The sequence below is a fragment of the Lepisma saccharinum genome, chromosome 6 (assembly GCF_977018435.1).
Source record: "Lepisma saccharinum chromosome 6, izLepSacc3.1, whole genome shotgun sequence".
Taxonomy (NCBI): domain Eukaryota; kingdom Metazoa; phylum Arthropoda; class Insecta; order Zygentoma; family Lepismatidae; genus Lepisma; species Lepisma saccharinum.
In genome coordinates, this window is record NC_139234.1 from 43,834,377 (window position 1) to 43,856,412 (window position 22,036).

Genomic DNA, 22,036 nt, shown 5'->3' on the forward strand with positions numbered 1-22,036 from the left:
CATCAGTCTTTGTCTTCTTGGTATGGCTGCAAGATTAAAGCAATATCAATGTCTCAATATTGTTTATATCAATGGCATGGTCAAATATCACTCTTCTTTATAAAAGAAGAGGAACATTGAAAAAGGAAAAAATGCCTTGCCTTAGTAAGTTAAACCATGTGTTTTTGTGCTTATGTTAACTTTTTATTTGTGGTGGCACAAAGAATATTTGAGAATTCTTAAGTACTCTAATTTTTATGACTTGGAGAAATTTGCCAATGACCCTTTATCCTAATCTCGAGATTCTTTACAAGAAATTAAAATTTGGAATAGGGACAGGCTGATATGAATTTTTTATCAACACTAAAGTACTTATGCAAAATGCATTGATATAGATAACCAATAATATCCCTTGTGATTGCTTACGTTACCACAATGTTACTTTAACTTTGTTTTACATATAAATAATGTTCTTTCCATTGTACAACTTTTATTTTCTTGATGTTTTGATGCCACAAATGTATATCTCTCCCAAGTGATATTTTGTTCATGTTTCGAATTACAATACCTGCTTATCATCTGCTTTGATAGAAGGTGTAGATGTTCCATGTAACAGTGTAGCTCCCTCAAGATTTTCAACATCTATACCTCTCTCACTATATTGCAGTTCATTGGTCTCAGGTTCAGGTTTTAGCAGGGATGCAATTTCATGATGATTCCCATGTGTAGCATAATCTTCAGCACACCAACCTACAATAGATCCAGCTTTTCAGTATGCAAGCACAACGTATGATCAATTTCAATTTCTTCACTGTACAAAGAGAACAGGGGAACATTTCAACACAACACATGCACCCTAAAGAACCTCAAGATGGCTGTCCAAGTTTTGGAAATATATCACGTTAAATGGTGACAGATTATGTATGTATTACGAACAAGATTTGAACACTCACTCACTCTACCAGTACAGGATTTTTCAAAATTATATTTACGACTCTAGCTCTCCACAAAACAAGATACCAAAGTTATGTTTTTGTGGGCCCCCTTTTGGCATAGTGGCAATGTCATCGCATTGCAATCAAGGTTCCCCATTTTGATACCTGGTGGAGGCAGATAGTGGTCCGGAATCCACTTTAAAATGTAGGCCCAGTCCCGACTAGCCTTTCTGTTCATAAAGTGGGCTTAAAACAAATTCAACAATTTTGTTCTTGTACATGTAACAAACTCACATGGTTCTATTTGTACTCAAAGCTTTCGATCCATATCTTACAATAGCTACTCCACAGTAAAAGATCCAGTGTGTGACGGTTGATATACATTATGTAAATATCATCTCGCCACAGCTTCACTCTTCTCTTGACATACGAGAGTGAAATATGCCATGCACCAAATAAGTCACTGATGGTTACGTAATGTATCAAGTTGCGCAGCTTCTCGATAGAGGGTGCTCGCTGCCTCGGCACGTCACTTGCGCATGCGTAAAATATACTTGTCGACCGAGCAGCGTTGGGAACTGGGTGAACGAGAAACAGACACAACACAGTTCCGATACACTCGATACCAAGGACGGACCAGCATTAGACGCCAGCCGGAGTGGAGAAAGACAGGTATATCAACTAGTTCGCGCAACAGGTGCCCGACCTTTTACCTCCCCTTCGTTGCATAATTGGCATGGCATTTTAACTGATGTTATACGTTTGAGTTGCCATATCTTCCAAGCCATCTGGATTCTGCCATGTTGCGTAACGGGGAAGGAAGGTCAGTATGGGGATTTTGTCTAATTCATTTTTCGTAACTTGGGTACACGACTGATTTAGTAACAAGAGATTAATAATTCTAAATTAATGAGCAACTAGAATGGACTTCTTTTTTACAAAAATAAATTGAGCAGTAATAAGTATTATTTTTTTGTCTCTCCACTCCGTAAGAGGCTGAATTATTACGTATACCTTTTTTTTTTAACTAATTCTATCAGTGACTTGTTTTGGCACCACCTCAAATAGTGTATGCACAATTGTTGGGACGTATTTCAAATGGGTGTATCTATTTATATTTATTGGGTTTTAATATTTGAATGAAGAATTGGGAAGGGGATTGAATGAGTGTATATAGAAATTAAATTTGGGAAGAGTTCATTGCTGTTTATTGTAGGCTGTTAGAATGGGAACTGAAATAAGTAAATGACAAAGTAAGGGATAAGTGAATGTAAAAATAGTATTTGAGGTCCGCTTAACTTTAAATTGTGAACATTATTGACTCCGTATATTTTCATTGAATTGTTATATTCCAGGATATTTAAGATATTGAACCTATTGTGCTGGTCAAATCACTGTTCCTTTTTTTTTACAAAGCAAAACTGTTCTTGAATAAAACCTTGTTAAAATTGAGTACAATTTTTGATCAATCAAAGAGTAGACTAAGTTATTATTGTTTTGCAAAATAGCCGTTGACGTAGAATAATTTAGGGCAAAAGTGATAATATATCTGGGTTGTTTTGGGCATACGTAATTTTCTTGGGAGGGGGAACTAGACGATTCCCCCACTTCTCAATAAGATTGCGTTAACCCGGATTGGTGCACTCGGCGATTTGAGTTCTTTCTCTCCTGGAGCAAGCCAAAAATCGATCCACGTAGTTCAGGGTAGTATATTGGGCTGGGCGAAATAATAATAATACTAAGGTAGCAGCTTCCAAAACATTGTACGCTTCAATATTGTATTTAGAGAATTTTGCTATCGGGTAGCAGTAGTATATGCAAAATTGAAGAGTAACAAATAATATGATAGTATTCGCCACAAGTGCATGGCATGGTTCACAGAAACAAAGTCAGACACACGAATCCAAAGTATTTCTGTGCAAAATACTGGAGAAATCCACCTTCCAGACCCTAAATACACAAGTGACACAAGAAGATTATGGAGGGTGCTTCATTAAGGCTACCTAAATACAAGTGAGAAGGATATAGAATTTGTTCATCTGATTTTCCAATGAAGTCCATGTGTCCGTGAGTTTTATTATGAAACCTCACCTGATAGGTGGATTGGAGGGGACAGTCCAATTCTGTAGCCACCACGTTCACCGGATCTTATCCCCTATACTTTTTTTCTGTGAGACTGTGTTAAGGATATTGTATACCACACAAGGTTATGGATTTGCAAGAACTGAAGCACAGGATTACAGCTGCCACCACATTCCATTCAACATGTAGGATGTCAAATACTGTTGTGACGCTATGCGTGCAACTAAAAGTATTTATGTGGAGCTCTAGTAGAATCACAACAAACTTTGGGAACTGCTGTTCAATATGCAAATAAATGTATAGGGTATTTTGAATATATTTTAAGCACAAGGTGTGACAGTTTTTGTTGCAAAAGCAATATCTATATTATCTTATCTGTTTGTGTTTTATTGTAGGTGAAAGTTTTAAAGATAATTTTGCAACATGCATGTTCTGTTGGAGATTAGAACCTGCAGCCTTAAGGGACCATGAGTCAATGTCATACTGGTTATCATTACATAAAGGGAACCTAAATTAAGCAATATTTAAGCCAGAAAACACTTTCAAATATTGATGCACATATTAGTCTAATAGATTTAGTATTAGAGTTCTGAATGTTCTACAACCAGTTGTGGAAAGTTCTACAACCAGTTGTGGAAAGTGTTCTGTTCTCTTGACCTTTAAAAATTTAGGACAGCTCGTAGTAAAAGTTTATCATAACTTCATGCTTTAAGGTTCGTTCTTAAATTGTAAAATACGACAGCTAAGAAGCTAAAGTCTCACCATCTACCAATCAATAGTTTACATGTTTATGGAAAATTTACAAATTAGTATACTTGTATATTAGTAAAGATTATTAGTTCTCATATTGTGAAAGTACAAGGGCAATCACATAATTGTGGATAGCATAGAGTATACAACAAATCATATTTTGTTTTGATCATGTATTATTTGGTTCAATATCCTATTGGGCTCATTCCATGCCAAATCAACCGATAATAATTATTTTCTAACCTTAAGGGTTTAGATTTGTTAGATTTTTTTGATTATACAATGCACCTATCAAGAGGACGAAAACTGCCAAATTTCAGATTTTTTTGGCTCTTACTTTTTGAGTTATTGACTTTCGAAAAAGCAAAAATCCCAAAATTTGATGACATTTTGAAATTTTTAAAAATCTGTAGATCAAAAACTATTTGACCTAGAGAGCTCAAATTGGTCTTATTCTCTTCTGCTTTTAATGGGCTTTAATTTCAAATGCAATATCAGTGCGGTATTTGAATTTTGTAATTTTTAAAAAACTTGAAAAAAGTTTTTTTTGAAAATCTCAAAAACACCATTTTTAATTTTTTTCAAAAAGATATATGATTTGAAGACATCAATTGATTATTTGTATGCAAAGTTCATAATGGGACGGACATGGGTTCCCATGGAAATTAAACTTTTGTATTGTAATGTGTGCGAAATTTGCTAAATTTGTTGACTTCCATGTTATAACCACATGCAGAGTGGTTGATGTTGAAGTCTTCCTGTTGGTCTATTTTATAATTTTTGGACCACACATAATATGAAAATGCTTCAAATTTATCACTTTTAATATCAGACAAGCAAACTGAAAAATGCACGAGGGGAAGTCATTAAGTAACAGGAATCTTATTCTAAACTTCATGGAGATTTATGTACAACAAAAATTTGTGTTTCGGCACTCAAAATGGTTCCTTAGCAACACGCCATAAAGTTGTCGTGATGATCGAGCAGTATGCGCCTGTGCAGTAGCTCGTACAACATGGCCGCTCCACTGTTGACTTGCACCGTAGAAGATTGTGAATTATATTCTAGAGCTACTAAAAAAAGGAACAGTGCATGTGGTGCGATTTGTTTGTCATGTGTATTAATAAATGGCAAATAATCATTGAGATATTTGTTAGTTGCAATTTTAAGGGATATTTTTTCCCAAAACTTAGGACATTCAGTTCATCCTGAACTGGATGAGTCTTGCACAGCAAGAAGCATACCTCTCAGAGAACCAGATTAATTAACAGGTTACGGGGAGAAAAAGTACAAAGATACATTGAAACAAAATATTAACGTAAATTTTGATGATACCCTAAGTATCTAATTTTAGTAGTCTCACGTCAGTAAGCAGAATTTGTTGTAATACGTACTATTGACTTTTTGAACTAAGGACTATTGTATTGTATTTGAGAAAACTAGTTAAATATGTCTCATAACAACAATAACACTTTTCACCGATTACCACCTTAAGTCCCATAAAATCATAATTTAGTTAATACAGGGTGGCTCAATAAGTCACTTAACACCCCCGGTACAAGGCCACTGCAGCGCGCAACATGGAAATGGTGATGACCAATCGTTATCAGGCCAAGGGGGAACCACATTGAAGACACCCGCAGGGTCGGCGGCCATCCTGATGTACGCCATCTTGAATTCAACTTCAGAATTTTAAATGGGAAGGGGGTCGTATGACATATCAAAATGGGCTAGAATTTCACGAGAAATGCAATGGTGAAGGTTTTTTCTACGTATCTTTAACCAGTAAAAAGTTATGACTGAATTCTTGTACCAATTTGCTCCTTTTCGAGGTGTTAGAAAAATGCCTTAAAATTCGTTTAGCGCATTGGTAATGCATTGAGATCAAAGTGACGTCTAGGGAGAGACGTTCGCATGCCATTGCACATTATTTTAATCGGATACATCCATGAAGAGCTGCTCATTATGAATGGTTGTCGCGAACAATTTACGGTGTTACGCTTCCATTATTCCAGGGAATAACCCAAATCTTTGAGTTAATGTAATATTTACAGGTTCACATTTTGAAAAAATCTTTTAACTCTTTTTACATGGTTTTTATTCCTTTTTCTTGACAATGCAAGGTAGAAATTTTTCTTTTTTTGTTTCTTGATATCAACAACACATGGCATATTGAGATATTTAGGTATTCCTCAAGATAACAAAAAGAAGCTAAAAATTTACAGTCATGCAAAGTTAAGTTTTAAAAAAGGCATAGAACACATATTTCTATGACTGGTTTTATTAGTCTTCAGTTATGAACCCCAGTAACTCTCCCAGTTTAGATTTTTACGTCCCCTGAAAAGAATACATGACTGTTATTCAAGATCATGTTAATAGCCCAAAGTGTGAAATTTATATTGTTCTAAAGTTATTAACATTGCAAAGTTTTTCCTCTGTTCTATTATTTCTTCTATTTTTAACTGTCTATCACTATCAAATTGTCAAAGTATAGGGTAATTGTTTAGGGTGAATCCTCAATCTTTTCAGTTTGAATGAGCGAGCAGTTTACGTGAACAAGTGGAAGCATGGCTACTTCTCACTAACTGCTGTGGATCAATACAAGTGTATTGTGACAAGGTACATTGATCATTCTCTTACCTTGTGGGGTAGAATCTTTCATTCAAATTTGATGACTTATAAACATGAAAAATTAAATTCCTAGGACAGTAAGACAAACTTGCAGTATGTTGGAATATATTTGACCTATATTTTCAATATGGACACTTTCCTTTTATGGACAGTTGTATTATAATGCTGATACAATACTGCAACCTCAACATTTTGGTTCCTACTGGTGATTGGCTCTGCCAATGCAAGTATCAAAGGGAGGAGGAGTCAGTCACTGATCTGTGAGGGATTTGACTTACCCTACCTAAGGTTGCAAATTTTGACTAATGCCTGAATCACACGAGGCTAGATTTTCCAGTTGTACTTGGACTAGTTGTGTGGTACTTGCTCACCTGCTAGTTTTCGCCTCACATGATACTTGTTACTGTACTTGTTAGTAGGCTTTTGTTCTCTCAAGGCATCGTGTACATCAGCAACTCAAGGGAGAACATTTTAGGAGAATAACTAGCTACTGCTGCTATTTTCCTCACAATTTCCAAAATTAAAAGTAAAGAATCACATCTTCCATGTACAAATCTCATTGCTATGGATAAATTCCTAATGAACTTCATTTTTGTTGCTCTTTTCTTTCAAGTAGCAAACAACCAACACTCAGAGAGCACAGACAAAAAGCCATTTTTCTTTCCATACTCACTGACCAACCTTTCATGCTGATTGGCTGTTACCACAGGCATCTAGCAGCCAGTGGTGTATTCTGAAAATTTGACATGGTTGACTGCAACAATTCTCATTTGTTGTACATATTTATTTTATATTAATTAATTATATTAGAAAACACAAAAACCAACAACTTAAATTTTTCTGGGAGTGACAAATCTGTGTCTAGGAATAGTACAGAAAAGTCGGTGTCATGAAGAGTCTGGGTTAAGAAGCCAGTGTCCGTCAGTGCCCAGAGTATTGCACATAACATTTGAGTTAAGATGAACTGGATAGTTTTCGTCACAAAATAAACTATATATTTTTTACATATAAAAGTATATATGTAACTGGTCAGTGTTTATCTTGTGTAGTAGTTATGCTGTCTAATGTGTTTCTGTTTGTCTTGTGTAGTATCGGTGGTGTGTATGTATGTGTCTTGTGTTGTAGTTGTGCTGTCTAGTATGTTTGTGTAGTAGTTGTGCTGTCTAGTATGTTTGTTTTGTCTTCCATAGTAGTTGTGCTGTCTAATTTGTTTATGTTTGTCTTGTGTAGTAGTTGTGGTGTGTAGTTTGTTTGTGTTTATATTGTGTAGTAGTTGTGATGTGCTTGTGTTTATATTGTGTTAGTTATGATGTGTTTGTGTGTGTCTTGTGTAGTAGTTGTGCTGTCTAATGTGTTTGTGTTTGTCTTGTGTAGTAATTGTGCTGTCTAATGTGTTTATGTTTGTCTTGTGTAGTAGTTCCTCCATTCAGATTGGGGGTTAGGCGTAGAGCTGACAACTCTGCACTGTAAAAAGCCATGTCAAGAATCAGCAATATAGTGTTCCCAAGATAAAATATTCCGGAGGTAAAATAGTCCCCCGTTCGGATCTCCGGGTGGGGACTACTTTGGGAGGTCCCTGGACTAAGGATAAGATCTACATTAGGAATAAGGATATTAAATTAGGCACCTGGAATGTTCTGAGCCTTTACCAGCCGGGGGCATTTCAGTGTACAGTTAATGATATAGTTAAGTATAAATTAGATGTAGTAGCTGTCCAGGAAGTTAGGTGGCCAGGGGAAGGGAATTGTAAAACTAAAAATTATACTTTTTTCTATGGTGGTACTGAAAATCATAATTTTGGAACAGGCTTTTTCATAAATAATAGAATTATCTCGCCTCTTAAAACAGTAGAATTTATTAATGATAGGATATCATATGCAGTTTTACAGGGTAGGTGGTGTAAAATTATTTTAATAAACATACATGCACCAACGGAAGATAAAGATGATTTTTATACAGAGTTAGAACAGGTCTTTGATAAATTTTCTCAGTATGATATGAACATTCTGTTAGGTGACTGTAATGCACAGATTGGCAAAGAAGAGACATTTAAACCCACGATTGGTAAAGAAAGTCTTCATGAATTAAGTAATGATAATGGTATAAGATTGATTACTTTTGCAACCTCAAAGAATTTAATTGTGAAAAGTACCACTTTTAAACATAAAGATATCCATAAATATACCTGGTCTTCTCCAGATGGCAAAACTCATAATCAGATAGATCAGATTCTCATTGATAAGAGAAGACATACTAGTATAATTGACGTTCGTACACATAGAGGTGCTGACTGTGCCAGCGACCATTATTTAGTAATTGCTAAATTAAGAGAGAGACTCTTGAGTGATAAATCATAAGCAACAAAATCTAAAATTTATAAAATTTGATACAGGAAAGTTTACTGATGAAAGAATTAAGAAAGATTACCAAATTAAACTGTCAAATAGATTTGATGTTTTGCAGGATTTAAATGATGATGAAAATATAAATGAAACAGACGTAAATAAGAATTGGGAGCACATACGTAATGCAATAGAATCAGCAGCTAAAGAAAGTATAGGATACCATAAACCAAGAAAAAGTAAGCCATGGTTTGATAATGAATGTCATAATCTAATAGAAATAAGAAATCAGGCTAGACTTAGGTGGTTAAATAACTCTGATGATACAAATCTAAACAATTATAATAGAATAAAGCGAGAAGTTAACCGCACGTTTAGAAGTAAAAAAAGAGATTACTTGAAAAGCAAAATTAACGAAATTGAAACAAACAGCAAAAATAAAAATATCAGAGATTTATATAAAGGTGTAAATGAGTTTAGAAAGGGGTGGCAACCTAAAGTAAACTTGATAAAAGATAAAGACGGTGATTTTCTATCTGACCCAAGCGATATTCTAAATAGATGGAAGAACTACTTTAATGACCTTTTAAATGTCCATGTACGAGATAAATCAGAAGTGAATGAAGTACACACAGCAGAACCTTTAGTTCCAGAACCTTGACTGAAGTTAAAGATGCTATTAAAAGGCTAAAGAATAACAAAGCACCTGGCATTGATTTAATACCAGCTGAGTTAATTAAATATGGTGGAAATTCATTAATATGTCAAATTCATAAATTAATTTGTTTAATATGGAATAAAGAAGAAATCCCTCAACAGTGGAAAGAATCCATAATCGTTTATGTGTTTAAAAAAGGTGATAAAATAAACTGCAATAATTACCGTGGAATTTCTCTACTCTCAACAACATATAAAATATTATCTAACATTATTTTAACAAGACTAACCCCATATGCTAATGAAATTATAGGTGATTATCAATGTGGATTTAAACGTAACAGATCAACTACAGATCAAATTTTTCACATCAGACAGACACTTGAAAAAAAGTGGGAATATAATCAAAATGTCCATCAGCTATTCATTGATTTCAAAAAAGCATATGATTCGGTCAAAAGAGATAAATTATATAATATATTAGTAGAGTTTGGAATACCTAAGAAGCTTGTTAGTATGATAAAAATATGCACCAGTGAAACAGAAAGTAAAATTCGTGTGGGTATTAATATGTCTGACAAATTTACAATTCATGATGGGTTAAAACAAAAAGATGCATTATCTCCATTGCTCTTTAATTTTGCCTTAGAATATGCTGTTAGGAAGGTAAAAGAAACTAAAGAAGGACTAAAATTAAATGGTGTGACTCAGTTGTTAGCATATGCAGATGATGTAGACTTACTGGGGGATGATGTGAATACAATTAAGAATAATGCTAAAATATTTTTCAAAACTGCTAAAGAGATAGGTTTGGAAGTTAACAAAGAGAAAACTAAATATATGCTTACAGGCCGAAACCAAGTGTTAGGTAATAATCAAAATCTAATTATTGATAACAACTCGTTTGAACCAGTTTCCAAATTCAAATACTTAGGAGTAATATTAACAAATGAAAATTATATTAAAGAGGAAATAAAAAGGAAATGCATGTTACTTCTCTCTTCATAAACTTTTGTCTTCTCGTTTAATATCTAAGAAACTAAAAGTTAAAATATACAAAACAGTAATTTTGCCTGTAGTATTATATGGATGTGAAACTTGGTCCCTTACATTGAAAGAGGAACATAAATTGAGAGTATTTGAAAATAAGATCCTTAGGAAAATATTTGGACCTAAAATGGATGAGGAGACTGGTGAGTGGAGAAGGTTACATAATTTAGAACTACATCATTTGTATTCAAGTCCAGATATTATTAGAATAATTAAATCAAGAAGACTTAGGTGGGCAGGCCATGTGGCACGAATGGAAGAGGAAAGAGGAGTTCACAGGATTCTTGTTGGGAAACCTGATGGTAAGAGACCTGTAGGAAGGCCAAGACGAAGATGGAGGGACAACGTTGAGATGGACCTAAGGGAAATCGGTAGGGATGGAAAAGAGTATATAGATCTTGCTCAAGATAGGGAAAGATGGAAGGCCTGTGTTGCTGCAGCCATGAACCTTCGGGTTTAAGAAGGCTAGAGAGTTAGTTAGTTAGTTAGTTAGTTACGCTTCCATTGAATTAAAAGTCCTTCACAGTGACAAGGCTAATGTTTATGTTCAGAAGGAAGTTTATAAACAGAATATTCGATGCTTTTTATCTGATAACCCATTTTTGACAGATCAAAGCTGAATGGTTAGTGTTGGTAAGTTAATGGTGTGACGTGCTGTGTGAAACATGATTGGTTAGTCAATTTTCCATCAACGGAACCTTAAATGCTTAGGGCTACTTGGATTTGTTAAATAAACAGGTTTTTTCATCCTTGCTTGTGAAAGAAGGTACTTTTTACAGAGTTTTTTCAATAGGGAAGAACACCAGAACACTTATGGGAACGTTATGAACCAGTTTTTGTCCAAAGTTAGTTATCAGATGACAAGGGTCACATATTCTGTTTATGAACTTCCTTCTGAACATATACATTAGCCTTGTCACTGTGAAGGACTTTTAATTCAATGGAAGCGTCACACTGTAAATTGTTCGCGACAACCATTCATAATGAGCAGCTCCTCATGGATGTATCCAATTAAAATCGTGTGCAATGGCATGCGAACTTCTCTTCCTAGATGTCACTTTGATCTCGATGCATTACCGATGCGCTAAACAAATTTTAAGGCATTTAACACCTCGAAAAGGAGCAAATTGGCACAAGAATTCAGTCATAACTTTTTACTGGTTAAAGATACATCGAAAAACCTACACCATTGCATTTCTCATGAAATTCTAGCCCATTTTGATATGTCGCACGACCCCCTTCCCATTTAAAATTCTGAAGTTGAATTCAAGATGGCGGACATCAAGATGGCCGCCGACCGTGTGGGTGGCGTCAATGTGGTTCCCCCTTGGCCAGGCAATGATTGTTCATCGCCAATTTCAAATTCCATGCCGCAGTGGCCTTGTACTGAGGGTGTTAAGTGACTTATTGAGCCATCCTGTATAAGTTTATACATAAAAATTTATGGGTAAAAAAAGTTTAAACTAAATCTCTGTTACTTAAAAATAAAGATCAGGCTTTTATTTTTGTAGGAATGCTGATCAACCAAGAAGTTGTGTATTCCCAAGATAATTGTCAGAGATTGAATGTGTATGTACTCATGTCCTAGGTGTACTAATATAAATAAGGTAGGGACACGTGCAGTTGTTGGTTTTTTGGTGATGGAAATATAACATTAAATTGTAGATATAGTTACGAATCAGTTTTTGAGGCAATGCATTTAATACAAAAATCACTCTCTCACCTTCATTATCCTTTACGTGAAGACGGGCACCATATTCCAAGAATAGCTGAACCAGAAACAAATTCCCATCCTTGGAAGCTAGCATAAGTGGGGTTCTTCCCTGGGAATCAGTAACACTAACAGATGCCCCGTATCTTAACAAAAGCTCAACAAGATCTTTGTGGCCACAGACAGTAGCGATGTGGATGGGATATTCTCCAGCCTGAAATTACGATAAAAGCAAAAATTTTAAAAAGGAAAAGTTTGCACTTTGTAGAAATCAAATTATGAATACATTAAACATAATAATAATTATTAATCATAATAAACCTGTGGCTACATGGACAATTTCCATTGTTCTGTGAAGTTTTTAAATTTGTATTTATTCCTTTCTTTGTTCTCATTTCTGAGTTTTATCTTTTCTTGTTTTTCTATCATGAAACTCCCAACATTGGCTGCTTATACCTGGTCTCATCTCTTCTCTACATGGTCCATTTTCCTACATCATAGGCTATTATTGGCCAGTGTCTGGTTCTGCTATTGTTGCAGTGTTAACACCAATTATCATCAAATAACAATTCTTTAATGTAACAACCCGACCTATGTGTTTGAGTGGTTAGCACAGCACATTACGACGCCGGGTTACCAGGTTAGGCTGGGGCATGGGTGTTCTTCGTGATAGTGCCTTCGTCAATTTCATCATATCATCACTCACCCTCATCTTCACGATTAGTCCAAAGTGACAGAAAAGTAAAGTAAAACAAACCAAATCAATCAATCCATTGAATAAAATATTTTCAATTCACTATCTTAGCACTGTATTATACCGACAACATATATCAGTAAGACACTTATTTATCACATCTGATGCAGAGTGGTACAAAACAGTTTTTCTTTTAGACTACCATAGGAATTTGGAATAATTATTAAAATGAATAGCCTACTTATATGATCATCTTGATCTTTAACCAAATACATGCCATTGTATTTAACATCAGTGTGTTCCCGTGTAGACAAGTGGTTAGCACTCTCGCCAAGCAGTCCCTGGTTTGATTCCCGTGGGAGCCTCCAAAATTTCGGCATTCATCCAGCTTTGTGAGGACAATTGGGAAGCTACTTGAAAAGAAGTAGCCGACTCTGGTCACAAAAGCCAAAAACAGTGGCGATGGGATCCGATGCTCTGACCATGTGTCACCCAATGAAAAGCCGCTCTGGCAGGCCCTGGCCCTTCGAGGGCTGTTGCACCACGGAGCTTAGTTTATTTACTTTTATATTTAACATCTCTTACAAAGAAATTGGAATTTAGAAGATTTGGGTTAGCCTTTTGGACAACAATGTGAACAATCAAAGAATACAGTACATGCTTTTGAAAGTTCCAACATTTACTGGTAGTAGGAAAAAAAATTAGATTAAAAATATATTTGTCGATACAAGGTTAAGAAATGCAAGCGAGACTTGGCAGAATGACAATGGTTTCGTTGTTAATATACGTCCATCTTCTTGAGAATCCCTTCCATGTTGCTACCTTTATTTTGGGCACCAACAGCAACAATGACCATCTTTGGAGAACAACACATACACAACCTTACCCACAGCCAGTCAAAAAATAATAAAAGACCTTCTGATATAACACAGAAACATTCAAAAATGTTCAATCTACCATTTCTATCCTCTGTGGAGGACTTTCTCTTGTGGTCATGCAAAACAACTAGCCATTTAAGGAAGGGATATGTCAAAGTAAATCTCCCCAATCCATATCCTAACATCTCACACTATCAGGGTACTGACACATTAACCCCTTCAACCTTCCCCCAACCCAGTTATATTTATAGGGAGCAGAATGCAGAATTCAATCAGAAGGTATGTTACAAATTCAACACCACCCATCTAAGTGAAGTGCAGTCTACAAAATTTTATGCCAAAAGTACTTTCTTTTTTAAAATGCTTCATATTCAACTTTTTTATTGCTTTGCCGAATAACATAGGCTTTAATACTTTAAATTAAAATCCTTGTCTTGGGAAGGTGCCACTTTTTTTTTTTTTTCCACATCTATGACGAAACATGATGCAAAATTCACATGTAATTCCTTGGTCAAAAACTCGTTAAGCAGCATTGTGTAAAAATCTCTGACAAATTCCAATTACAGTGAAGCTCAGAAAACAAAGAAATTTTCAAACATATGTTATTTCAAATTTTACTGCTATAAATAAAGCAAAGTAAAGGATTAAACATTCAGTGTTCTATTTTTTCTTATCACTTCAAGCAAAATCTAAAACAATTATTAAACTACATCAAGAAAATAAGAACTCACAGTATTTGACAAATCAAAATTTGCCCCTCTTTTGAGCAATTCAGCTGCTACATCATGAAAGCCCAGCTTTGCACATATATGTAAACAGCTATTTCCAGCGACATCAACAATATTGGTATCTGCACTAGCCTCAAGCAAAGGAGAAACACAGTCCTTCCGTCCACATTCTATTGCCTGCAAAATCAATATTAAGTGGTTGAAAAAAAAAATTAAACAATACATACATAAATACAAAATATCAACTTTTATACATAAATTAATATATACTAAGCTAACCTCCATGGTGTAGTGTTAAGTATAGCACTCCACAATGTCATGGTCTTGGGTCGAATCGCGGTCTTTGCACGGATGTTCCTTGTGAGTGTCCCTTTATCAATTTCATGATATCATCACTCACCCTCATCTTCGCAATTTAGCAAAGAGTAGTAAAAAAGTGAAGTAAACTAAACCAAATCAATTAATCAATCAAATTAATGCATAATAACTAGTATTATACGAGGGCCACTATTTATATTTTGAGCCTTGGCAACACTGATTGAAGTTAGGTGCGATTTGACGTTTGCACGGAATCGTCTGGCATTATTGACCATAACGTACTTCAAATGTTTTGTCAATAGCTTCATTTGTGTTGTTTATGTTGCCTTGGAGATTGCACGACAACAAAAAAATGGAATTAACTCGTGAACATTTTCGTGTGATGATTTTTTACGATTTTCGACATGGATTATCAAGACAAGAGTGCATCGATCAACTTACTTCCACATTTGGCGATGAAGCCCCATCCTTTGCCACTGTGAAACGCTGGTATAACGAATTTAATCGTGGCCGCCATTCGCTCACCGACGAGATTCGCGAAGGTCGTCCAAAATCAGTTGTTGTTCAAGAAAACATTGATGCTGTGTAAAACCTAATACTGCAAGATCGTCATGTGACATACTGTGAGATTGAGGCAACCATAGGCATTAGTTCCACCAGCATATATAAAATATTACATGATCATTTAGCTGTGAGAAAGGTATGTTCTCGTTGGATCCCACACAATTTGACAAAAACTCAAAAAGACGCTCGCATCAATTGGTGCAAACAAATGCTCAATAAATACAATCGTGGTGCTTAAAAAGACGTATATAAGATTGTAACAGGTGACGAATCGTGGATATATGCATATGAGCCGGAACGTAAACAGCAGTCGACTGTATGGGTGTTTCAAGATGAACCCAATCCAACAAAAGTTGTTCGCGCTCGAAGCACATCGAAACAAAAGGTCGCCTGTTTTTTCGGGAAAACTGGTCATGTGGCAACTGTGCCTTTAGAGGAACGTAGAACGGTCAACTCTGAATGGTACACAACAATTTGTTTGCCAGAGGTCTTCGGTCAAATACGGAAAACAAACAAACGCCGTTGGATCATTCGTCATCAAGACAATGCCAGCTGTCACACATCTCGTCTAACAACCGATTTTATGAACAGTCAAAAAATCGAATTGATGGGTCATCCGCCATACAGTCCTGATTTGGCACCCAATGACTTCTTCTTGTTCCCGAATGTCAAGAATAAATTGCGTGGACAACGATTTTCGTCGGCGGAAGACACCGTTGATGCGTTCAAAAACCATATTATGGAGGTGTCTCAAGAAGATTGGAAAAACTGCTTTGACAAATGGTTCGAACGAATGCAAAAGTGTAAAGTAAAGTAAAAGTAAAGTGCTCCCCTGTGCTTAGCACCATGCCATGAAGGCGTATAGGGGATGTGGGAGTAACGCCCCACAACACTTTCTTGATCCGGTCGTGAGTGGGGGTGATGTGATCAGCATCATGCCCCTGACCGCCTTTACCCCACAGGGTTTCCCCCAGGTACCCATGTTATTCGACGCTGGGTGGGCACCGGGGCCGCTTCCATCGTTAGAAAAGTTCCCGGATTTGAACCGGCCGGGGATCGAACCCGGGACCTTTAGCATGGTAGTCAGACATGTTACCGACGGAGCCACCGCGGCCGAATGCAAAAGTGTATTGACCATAAAGTAGAATACTTCAAAAAACAATAAAGCAGTTTTCAATGCCAAATTCCTGTTTTTTCATTGTTAGGCTCAAAATATAAATAGTAAAAAAAGGTAAAGGTAAAGTGCTCCCCTGTGCTTAGCACCACGCCATGAAGGCGTATAGGGGGTGTGGGGGTAACGCCTCACACTTTCTTGATCCGGTCGTGAGTGGGGGTGATGTGATCGGCATTACGCCCCTGACCACCTTTACCCCCTAGGGTTTCCCCCAGGTACCCATGTTATTCGACACTGGGTGGGCGCCGGGGTCGCTTCAATCGTTAGAAAAGTTCCCGGATTTGAACCGGCCGGGGATCGAACCCAGGACCTTTAGCATGGTAGTCAAACGCGTTACCGACTGAGCCCTCGTAAACAACATGAATGTTTGCTCAGTGTACACAACATATTTCATGTAAATGTACACCAAAGGGCAGTTTTCTCTTGTGTAAGTTGAAGAAGTTGCAGTGCAAGCATGCCACTTGCAGGCGGAATCGGATGTACACTTCGCAACATCTTATTTGACCGCCCCGAAAGAATTCTAAGTCTCGAAATCGTAAACTTAGCAACATTGCACTTCAGCTCCAGGTGAGAGTAGCCAACTTTGAGTAGGTCCTTCCACTAGACGATAAACGCTGCGGTAATAGGTTTTCAATTTAACACTTTCCATTAACTTAGAAACTATAAACCGCTATTATAATACACAATCAAACAGAAATAATAAATTGGAAAAAGAACCTTGAAGGATATTTACGATTCTGCTTGCTCGACTTGAAATTTTGGGGGTTTGAAACACTGAATAGAGTTTTTCTCCACCTGGAGGAAATTGCCATCAAGTTTGTGCAGAAAGAAGCAAATTTGTGAGGAGTTTATGCGACATTGTATTTACAATACCTTGCATAATATCGAACAGTTCTCAAAAACATATATTTTACACGACTTGTCGAGAAAATGTGCTTGAAACACAGGAAGGTGGGAGTCTTCATAAACGTCAACATGTTTATAAGTATATAAAATCATTAAGTTAACGTAGAGCAGTTGGTTAGGAGCTGCTATCCTTATTTTTCATCAAGCGTGAAAGGTCACGGGTTCAAATCCCACCCTCTCCTCTTTCTGTTTTTTGTTTGCTGAACAGATAGCGTTGATATTAGAATATTTAAAAAATGCATCCGATGCACACTTGAGGGATGCGCATATTTCCCCTTAGAAGTTGCAGATTTCCAGGATTTAAAGTTAAAACTTTTCTTTTTAGTTATTGCTCATATGTTGTGTTAACACACACATCATGATTAATTCACAAATCACATATATGTATGTATTCAGGATGCAAAATGTAATGTTATTTAAGTTATGTATTGTTTGTTCTTCACTGATACCTAAAATATTGATTATTTGATTTCGATATACTAAAAGTAGATATACAGTTATGTTAAGTAGTGATGCAGTGCAGTACTGTAACGAAGGAGAGCGTTTAATGAGTTCAAATTGCTAAGATTGGTAATGTTATGTCCGTTCCTTCGTAATGACTGTTGTCAATCCCCTCACTACCGTCTTACCATGCGTCTAAAACTAATAGTAAATCGCTAATTAACATAAAAAATTGTTATTGCGACGAAGGCCGATTCGATAAGAAACTACTAATAAGTATTTATATAGTGAGTGACAAACAAAAAATTCAAAACCTCATAATGATCGTTAACTCCTCACGGCTATGTATCTAAAATGTTTTGTCTTCTTTGAACAGAAAGTACGAGAATCAGATATAACAAACTTTCCCATATTCGAAACCACCATTACAGACTTAGATCTTGATTCTGCGCATTCCACGTGGCATGTGACTTCCTCCTATCATCGAAATAACTTTCTCTTACTATTTCCTTTCGTGAAATACAGAGACCAATGTTAACTTCTTAGCACAGTGGATAAACTTTACACCCAACGATATACTCCTGAAAAAAATCCTGCCTAGTTGGTGAATCGAACCTACGACCTCACTCGTAAGAATCAAGCACGCTACCTCTTCTCCATGTAGCTCATGTTAAATTTTGCTACCAGTTTGTAGAAACCAATTCACACATAATGTCATATCTGTAATTTCCTCATGGCAATTTTCATGAGGAAACGAATTCAGATAAAATCGAGAAAAGCTGAAAGGGAAAAATGTTGAACATGTCTATTGGCGTTTTGTCATATTTTGTAAATTGTGTAAAAATTCCGTGTTTTGAGCAAGCAGTCGTTTAGTTACGAAGTATTTTGTTGTTCGTTTAATGTAGGAACAGGAGAGCGAAAAGGAGGCATTTTAACCAGACCCTCTTGACAAGAAACTTAAGCTTTTTTCCAAAGACTGTATGAATAGAGAGAGGAACGTATGAAATATAAAATATGTGTGAAATTAAAACAATGGAAACCTTAAAAGATAATACTACCGAACTTCAAAATATGAAAAACATATTTTCGAAATATGAACTTGATGTTTTTCTTTATTATGAAGTGGAGATATGGGACGATACGATCCCGCAGCAAGAAAATTTTAAGTAAGCTACCTCCAACATTTTCAATGGTCATAATTACTAATTAGGGTCCGGAAGTTGATGAAAAATCAACTTTTTTCTGACCCTTAAAACAATGCTAAACCTGATTTCATGTCCGTTTCCCTTCAGTCAGAGCCGGAAAACAATTTATTTTAATTTTTTTTTTTTTGGCATTTTTCGGCCTTTTTTGGCTTTTAGTTTAGTATTTTTAACAGTTTTTATTGCATTTTTACTTATTTTTTAGGTTTATTTTGCTCCTTCCCTGTTGTTTTGTGCATTTTAAATGCATTTACTAAGAAAACTTACATATTTAGGTTTCTTGACATGGTCCTTTTAGCAAATTCACCATGAATCGAAAATACGGTCAATGGAAAAGCATAATATTATTCTTAGCTGAAATGTTTGGCAATGGATTAAAATACTTTGTGTAAAGATCTACTTTGAGGTTCTTTGTCTGGACACTATTATCGCTTTAATCTGTAGTTTTCAAGTAAAATTAGTCACAATATTAAATGCAATTACACTCTGGTATACGTGAAGCAGAACTGTATTTTCGGATGCTGGCCGACTACAGTATCATAGAAGGCCCACTCTGAAAGGAGACGAATTGGTTTGTTTTGGTGTTTTAAGTCAACTTTATGCATAGTAAGGCTAATCGGGACTGGACCTACAGTTTAAAGTGGAATCCGAACCGAGTGCATAAAATAACGTGAACCGTGTGGTGTAGGGGGATCGTTTGCTTATGGAATGCAAGGTCATGGGTTCAAACTTACTTCTTTGCAAAATCTTTTTCGGGACGTAAACGGCTTTCGACGAGAATGCTTATCTACGTTTCTTGGATATTTCCGTTGATATTTATGCGATTTATGTCCAGCATTTCCGGATGCAGAAAGTTGACATGTAAGCTCTTAATATGTTTTAACTTATAACAGCTGAATGAAACGAAAAGTATTTCCTAAAATCCTGCCAATCACTGAAATATTAAAAACATTAGTAGAAGCATTACTTGAGGCATGCACAGTGGCGACGATTATGGAGTGTGGAGGGGCAGATGACCCAGCACTGTGCTAAACATTATCTACCAAGGGAAAGAAACTGTCCTTGCCCTCCCCCTCCCCCCACCTTGCCTCATCAGTTTTGAAACCCAATCGCCTCCACTGAGCATGAATCGCATAAATATTTACTTTAATATCATATAATCTTATAATACGTTATTAGAACACTTCGTACTCGGTAAATAAAAAGGAAAAAATAATAAGGAGAGGGTGGGATTTGAACTTACGATGTTTCGATCTTGACGAAAACAGTAAAAAAAACGAAAGTGCTGTCACCTAACCAACTACTCCAGGAGATTGCTAACACAAAGCTCTGTAAAACACGCTAATCTCAGTTAAAGCAACATTGTGCCGGAGTTTCGAACCATTTTTCGCTAAGAACCAAGGAAAAGACACACTTTGCAGAATCGTTTGGTGTTGTGCAAGGTATCTTTACTGAACATTTCGCATAAAATCATCATAAATTTGCCTTCTTGCATTCAAATTTGACAGCAATTCTTTCCAGGTGGATGAGAACCTGTTCAGTGTTTCACAATGCACATACATATTCCTATTTTCAAATTCAGAACGAAGAATCTTGAAACATTTTCAACATTCGTATTTCTACTTAACATATTTTTGTCTACTCATATATTTTATTACTGCTTTAGGGTATCTTTACTTTATAGAATGTGAAAGAATGAAAAAAAAATCACGAGCGTTTTCATTCAGGAAGAAGAAATGTTGCAAAGTTGGCTACTCTGAGTTGGCTCTGAAGCGCTGTGCTGCCAAATTTACGAATTCCGGACTTTGAAATTTTTCAGGGCGGTCAAATAATATGTTGCGAAGTGTACATACCCCCCCAACGCAAGCACATAGCGCATTTAGTAGTTTTCCAAGCCAAATTTGTGTCAAGCATCTCTTCAGTAAGAACAATGCTGAACACAGTAATAGGTCTACCTCTATTCAACAACGTATTATCGAGAACAGACACATGCTTCAGGAACGTGGTACCTCTCTGTCTGCCATGAATGTTAGAATTCCCTTTCATATGGGCAGATGTGTCATGCTGAAGAAGGGTTTATATTTGTTTCTATGTAGTTTATTGAGGTAATATGTGGTAAATAGATAAGTGGTATTAGTGTTGTTATAATGCCATACCCAGTGGCATGGCGACTTTTCCAAAAGTGTTATCGGCCATCAGTACGATGATTATGCCTCCTAGACATTATCCCCCTGTAAAAAAACATCTTCGATCTAGATTTTTGTTCATTTCGTTCATTTTTTGCAATCCCTTCAGTGATCTTGCCACAAACACTCCTAGAAAGAACTACCACTCACGAAACAGTTACTGTGAAAATCTAATGAATAATAGTGGACCCTTGTCAAGTTCTCATTTCTTTGCAATGAGGTGCAAGAGAGAAGAAGAAGAACCATACTTTTCTTGGGTCAGTTTGGCGTTTGTGTGGGGAGCAGACGACAGAACTCCGCTCTGCTCCTCCAGCAACAGTCAATGTGGAAGAGAAGCTCAGCTGTACGTACTACTGTTGCCAACTTATTATTTTGGGGCAAGGTTTGTCCAAATCACCAATTGCACCAAGGAACTATCTTTTCGTCTATTACCTAACTGGTCTCAGTCGTAGTTAAATCCAGCCTTCGCTTTGCAGTATACCTCTAGTTGCTTCACAGAAATAATATCTCCATTTTAGGTGAGATTTAGCTCATTTCTGCCAATTCAATGTGGACACTGGCCTGATCCAGCAGGCCTGCCTGCTAACTGGGCCACTGAACAGGCATATGAATAACCTCGTAGCACACTCCCAAAGTCATCCCCCGCTCTTCCGTTGCATTGGCACCCTCTCCTCTTGTTATCTCTTCAGGGTAGCTGAACGGCCTCCCTCGCTTCTGTCGGCTGGAGAAAACATGTCCTATGCAATATCTACTCGACGGCAACTCTGCTGGTTAACGTATTTAACAATGTTGTCATTTTATTGAAGAA

General features: G+C 36.4%; 1 protein-coding gene across 4 annotated transcripts in view; it reads right to left on the reverse strand.

Annotated features, from left to right (window-relative positions):
* LOC145988718 (uncharacterized) overlaps positions 1 to 22,036 on the reverse strand; it is a 363,608-nt gene that overhangs the window by 338,940 nt on the left and 2,632 nt on the right. For all 4 annotated transcript variants that reach the window (XR_014441777.1, XM_083123825.1, XM_083123826.1 and 1 more), the window contains exons 2-4: positions 14,441 to 14,614; positions 12,150 to 12,351; positions 548 to 729 (exon numbers count right to left, since the gene is read on the reverse strand). Coding sequence is in view for 3 of the 4 variants with exons in the window: in XM_083123825.1 (XP_082979951.1) it covers positions 548 to 729; positions 12,150 to 12,351; positions 14,441 to 14,614 (558 nt within the window). In the remaining variant the exon portion in view is untranslated. The remainder of the gene's footprint in view (positions 1 to 547; positions 730 to 12,149; positions 12,352 to 14,440; positions 14,615 to 22,036) is intronic.